The sequence below is a fragment of the Nicotiana tabacum genome, chromosome 3 (assembly GCF_000715075.1).
Source record: "Nicotiana tabacum cultivar K326 chromosome 3, ASM71507v2, whole genome shotgun sequence".
Lineage (NCBI taxonomy): Eukaryota > Viridiplantae > Streptophyta > Magnoliopsida > Solanales > Solanaceae > Nicotiana > Nicotiana tabacum.
In genome coordinates, this window is record NC_134082.1 from 182498524 (window position 1) to 182505032 (window position 6509).

General features: G+C 33.7%; 1 protein-coding gene across 1 annotated transcript; it reads right to left on the reverse strand.

The window, feature by feature from the left end:
* Positions 1-414: 414 nt before the first annotated feature.
* LOC107791848 (pistil-specific extensin-like protein) lies at positions 415-3408 on the reverse strand. Its single transcript, NM_001325526.1, is given in 2 exon segments — positions 415-927; positions 2453-3408. Coding segments are annotated over 2 exon segments (1281 nt in total). The 5' UTR covers positions 3399-3408; the 3' UTR covers positions 415-592.
* Between the last annotated feature and the right edge of the window lie 3101 nt (positions 3409-6509).

Consider the following 6509-nt stretch of genomic DNA (forward strand, 5'->3'; position numbering starts at 1 on the left):
TCGATCACAATTGTGCCAAGATATATGAATACATTTATTTCTTGTCAAAATAAACTCCTTCTTTTAACATCAACACTTTATGTTTTTATCTATATCTTTTTTGTTTGTGCATTTGTTTCAATGTATATGGTGGTGTCTGATAGCACATAAATTTAAAAATAAGAAATTTTGTATATACAAAAGTATTCTTAGAACTTATGATTTAAATATATTTTGACATTTCTATGATTATAAGAGCATGTTAAAATAATTTCAAATATAGTAAAGCTCAAAAAAAAAAAATCAAATAGATTAAAAGAAAAAAAAAAAGGTCATATAAAATTAAAAAATAGGCAGTACGCTATTAGAAAAACAAAAATTGTAGTTTCAAATACCCAAAATAATTGATGACTTTCAAGTCAGGAGTCAATATTTTCAGTTTTCATAAGTTCGATTTTGAATTTTCCGACTGATTTGATTTCTGTATAGTGGTACAAAGTTTTCTGTCTCCTTGTATAAACTATAGAACAAAAAAGAAAAAAAATTCCATCACAAACTCATGCTCATACATTATTCCCATCTTTCTGGCTTGTATTCTCTGTTAATGAGGAGCTCAATTCTTATCGCATGGCATTTTGCTGGAGGCTTCAAATATAAAAGGTCCAACACCATATAAATCAGACATGGGTGGTTGGACAGGGACAACGGCAGGGGTAATCGGTTGTTTAGGTGGTAGGAGAGGCTTCAATAAACCACCAGATTTTCCACCATTGAAATTTGTTGGGACATTGCAATTTGGATTTGGTGATTTCACTAAATATACCTTGCACTTGCCAACATCTGCTGTGGTTAAAGATTTGGGCATGATCCGAAACTCACCTTTGTTGTCTGTCGTGGCCCATTGAACCATTGTTTTTTTTCCGTAGCAAATTAGTTTCACAACAGCTCCTGCCATTGAATTTTGTAAGCTCAATCCCAAGAGAAAAATTGATATAAGACTGCTATTTTGATAATTTATGTTTATGCAATGATTTATAGTCACATAAAATATGTGTCTCATTTTATGCCACAAGTTCAAAAATCTTCTCTTTTTCCTTAAACTCCTTGTCCAGTCAAATAAATTCACATAAATTGAAACTCAAGGAGTATAAATTTTTATGATAAGTGATAATTAGTAACCGGGTAAAAAGTTACTCCCTCCATCTCATATTAATAGTCATTGTTACTAAAAATAGTTGTCTCAAATTATTTGTCATTTTAGAAATTCAAGATAAAATTGATTGTTTTTTTCTTTTTTTTACCCTTAGTAATAGTTATTCTTGAAGATAGAGAAAACACATAAATAGAATAAATATTCAATGAAGAGAGATTATATCTTAAGACATAAATAAAAGTAGAATAGTCTAATCCCTTTCCAAATTAATATTTTTTAAAGGGTGTGTAAAGAGAAACACGACACATAATATGAGACGGAAGAAGTACAAGCTAAAACTATACTAATTGTGGCGAATGAGACATTCAATCAATGGGTTAGGAGCGTAGCAACTTCGTGACGAAATATAGCATTATGCTCCCTGTATTAATATATATGGTATAGTTCGAATTTTAAGAGTCAAATAAATTTTTTATATATATTTATTGAATACCTTTAAATATTTTAAATTGTTAATTATTATGATTTAAAGTATTTTTAACACAATTTTCAAATATGTAAAATTTATTCGTAAAAAGGGTCAAAATTATTCTATCCGTTTGGTAAATGATTTAGAATTACTATCTGTCTACCTTTGGGTCCAAAAATACACCCATGGTTATTTTTATTGCTAACCCCTCGATTTAACGGCAGTGGATATGGGCTCCGCTTTTAATGAGTTGACATTATTTTATTAGGCCATGTGGTTTCTGGTTTTACTTCATATAATATGAGTATAATATATCCGCCTCATATTTGACCCGCTCCATTTATTTGCTCCGCTCCATAATTTTCTTTTCTTTTTCTTCCTTATCACCAACACATTCACTCCCGCCCAACTAGCCCCCAACCCCACCTCATTATTTTTCTCTATTTTTTTTAAATTTTTATTTTTATATCCAAATTTATAGTTAAAATTAAGAAGTTTGACGCTTAAATTCGAACCGTGCCATATAAATAGGGACAATAGTAGTAGCAACATATGTGATAAGTTAGTAAACTTTTAAATAAAAAGAATGCATTAATTAGTAAATGTTAATCCATGATTTTAAAAGTGTAACGAGTTCATCAATAAATTTTTTGATATTTTAACCCACCAAATTTAATTCTAGACCCCTTTAATTTTGTAAAATAAAGGAGTAAAGTTATAACGGTATATATAATTTAAACCCCTCTCATTCTTGTAGCTTTCTGTGTTAGTATATTAAAAATATATAAGAATTGAAATTATATAAGTATTGAAAATATATAAGTACTGAAAAGGTTTTGAAGTACACTAACCTTGGAGTAGGGAGGCGTTGAGCAGAGTGGGAACCCCATAGCTGTTGCAGGATTTACAATAAACAAGGCCACTGACGATTGGGGGCTTCCCCAAAGGTGGAAGCGGCTTAACTACTGGTGGTGCTGGTCGACGGGGAATGAGGGGTGGATTCGCTGGTGGTGATGGAAATGGTGCTATAATAGGTGGCTCAGCAGCCGGTGATGGAGATGGTGTCATAACTGGCGGATAAGCAACTGGTGGCGGAGGAGGTAGAAGAGGCGATTTCTTAGCACGTGGCGGCGGTGGCGGTTGCTTTGTAGGTGGCTGAGTGGCTGGAGATGGAGATGGTGCCTTAACTGGCGGTGGAGGAGGTGGTGGTTGCTTTGCTGGAGATGGAGATGGTGCCTTAACTGGTGGTGGAGGAGGTGGAGGTGATGGTTGTTTTGCTGGAGGAGGTTGTGGTGGTTGCTTTGCAGACTGATCAGGTGGTGATGGCTTACATGGTGAAGGTGGTGGTGGTGGCGGCTTAACTAGGGGTGATGGTGACGACGGCTTTGGCTGGTTAACAGGTGGACCACCACCTATGGGAGGCACATCAGGTAAGTTGGGAATCAGAGGCAAAAGGCCGGCAAAATCAGGAAGCTTAGAGCCGGGCAAAGGAGGCAAAAAGCCGCCGGTAAAAGGAGGAATAAGTGGTATTGTCGACGGAGGAGGTGGTGATGGTGATGGCGGAGGTGGTGATGGAGATGGCGGAGGTGGTGATGGCAATGGTGACGGTGGCGGTAGCACGAATGTAGGCCCATCGAAAGGCGATGGGATATCCGGCAATGGGATCTCCGCTGGTGGCCAGTCGAAAGGCAATGGGAGTTCCAGCCACAGCTCCCCATGGCTGAGCTTTGAGAATGAGCCAAGTACTAGAACGAAAAGTTGTATAAGTAGGACCTTCGATGAAATAATAACAGCCATAGTTGTTAACTGAATTAATCACCTGCGTTGAAGGAAGTTTAAAGGGAATGAATTTATAGAAGCTAGGAAATAGCAGGTTCTGAAGCTTATTTGATTGAAATATTAAGAAAAGAAACGAAAAATTGAACCAAATACAAAATTATAACAAGCCCTCTCAATAATTTTACTACCAGAAGACATAGATTTGTGAAAGAATATTAATTATGACGGATTTGAGATGATTTTATGACAAAATTCGTCAATTTGCGATGAATTTATGTCTGTTTTATGAATTCGTCACAATATTTTTGGGATGATCGAATTTGTGATTTTTTTTCGGACCAATTCTCCGTCACGATATTGCTCTTTCTTACCGTATACTTCATTCGATCCACTTTAATTAATTTTTTGGCTTCTTTTCTTGATCCATAACATTTAATCTTTTTAAATATCAACAAAGAATTTGTTATATTTCCAATGAGTGGAAATAATTTCCTCTCAAATGAGCCTAAGAGCCTGTTTGGCCAAGCGACAAAAAATAATTTAAAAGTACTTTTGGAGAATTTTTTTTTTTCTGCTTCTCCAAAATTGTTTCTGTTTCTACTTTAACGTACTTTTATTTTTCCTTCCAAAAGTTTAGTCAAATACTTTAGCTTTTTAAAAAAAGTGGTTATTGAATTGGACAAACTTGACCAAACAGGCTATAAGTAAAATTGCTTCTTAAAAGTGGCTTAAACGGTTAATCTCCTCTAAAGCTGTTTTTAATAGGGGAAGAGCGGAAGGTCAAGTTACGCTGTCAACCTAGATCAAGTTTTCTTCGCAAAAGAGAAATCAGTAATTAATTTTCTGTCTTGTTTGCATTTTGCACCCTTATGTCTGCAATATTTTTTAGAAAGAATTATAAGAAAATACACATGACTTCACACCATAATAAAAAAAAGTCCATGTTTTTAAGTTTTACCCACTAGTTCATATTGTACATATTTTAAAAGCACTAGCAAATTTAAAACTTATATTCTTACAACTCCTGCTTCTAAAAGCTATGAAGTTAAATATGTGTTCTCACAATCATTCTTTCACTCTCTCTTCTTCTCACATCTTCTACATATGCTTCAAAGAGCCCTCCGCCATTTTTGCTTCTTACCCTGTGTCACCTGGTTGCAATGTAAAAAAATTGAAGAGTAGAAATCCACCATTGAAGGCCATTCAAAGCTTTGCTTTCGAAAATAGGATTTTTTGAGTTTGTTAGTTGTTTGGATTGAGTATTTTTTCAATTGATTGAAAATATCAAAAGGAGTTCAAAATTTAAATTTGAAGTGATTTGGAGTAGATTTGAGTTAAATTTTATAAAAGACGTCAGGAAGAAGACGAAGTCAGTTATTTGTATAATTATGTATAATCTTGTATAATAGTGTATATGAGTATATAAACACATTTTATACACTATTATACACTTTTATACAAGCGTCTGTAAACGAACTTCTTTCACGATTTTCAGTTGCAATTCTTGTTCAAAACCAGTCCAAATCTCCATTACATGACTTCATATTTTATATACAACATCCTTATACTATTTCTAACAAGTCTAAATAACACCCACTCCAAATTTCTCACAAAATCAAATTCAAAATTTAAACCCACATATTTAAGCTTGTTAAAAATTTAATTTTCACCATCCAAATGGATTTGATTTGTTGAACTAATATTTGAGTCACATTTACTGATTTGAAAATTAACTTAAAAGCTTGAGCAATCTTTTTTTAAAATTAAATAGTAATTTCTAGAACCTATTGGAGTTGGATGTTGAATCTTAGCCTATTATTTTTAGGCTAATTGGTTGTAAATTAAAATATGGGCTATAAAATTGTAGAGAAGGGAGCTTAGTTGTTATTATATGAAATTTTTCCTATTTTTTATTTACATCATATCCTTTTACTTTGTACTATATGATTCTTCAAAGTTATGCATTTTCTTGCAAAATATTCAACAAAAGTCATTTTATCAGGAGCAAAAAAAAATTATGCTATTAAAACTTGGGATTCTTTGCACTATTTTGGTCTTCCAGACTCTCTGTTTTGTCGTCTTAAAAAATATTTTTATTACTGTTTACTTTAGTTTATATTCCCTTTATTCACCATAAGAGAAATTAAATTTGATCAAACATTAGGCATGGCCATGATCAGCATGGTCTTTCGTTCCAGAAGCCATGTGGTGAGAGTTTTTCAGTTGGCAGAAAATTGATCGAACATGAGACATGGGATTGCTTTTCTTTTTCGTTTTGTTTATTCTTAAAAGAGATATACTAATTTCTGTCACACCTCCTTTTAACACACCCGAACGGTATATGAGGAGTTTTTCCAATTAAAGTGACATTATTCGAAATGAGATTATTTAATTAAAATTCAGAGTCGCCACTTGGGATAATTTATGATGTCCCAAGTCACCGGTTCAAATCCCGAATCGAGGAAAAAATTGACTCTGCTTAACAGTCCGTGAATCAGAAATCCGGGTAAGGAATTCTGTTAACCCGGGAGAAGGTATTAGGCATTCCCGAGTTCCGTGGTTCTAGCATGGTTGCTCAACTATTATTATTGGCCTAATTATCTGATTTTAAAACATTTTCAAACATGTGTGCATTTTTCAACTATTAAACCGCTTTTTAAATCACTTGATTTATTCGTAAATAAAGAATTGAGTTACGCGTGCGTATACTCTTTCCCTTTAGCGCGTCAAAAATCATGTCACGCGAATGTGTCCACAATTAATAACACTTTGTTTATTTATTTAAGAAAAATTTGATTGAGTTTGCGCGAACGCATCCCTCGAGTCTTTTTTAGAGTTAAATTCGCAATTATGTTACGCGAACGTATACATAATCACAATACTAATCTAAATCGAGCCTAAAGCAAACTACGAATATTTGTTATTTTTATATTTAGGGTGTGGAATTTATACGAGGACCATGTGTGATTTAATGGTAGATGGCACACCTCGGACTATATAAACTAAATTTAGTTAGTACCCCATGAAAACCCATTTTTATTATCAAGAAGAAATTGATCGAGGTTGCGCAAACGCATACTCCAAATTGGTATGAAGATTATAACTATGTCACATGGATGTGTACATAAT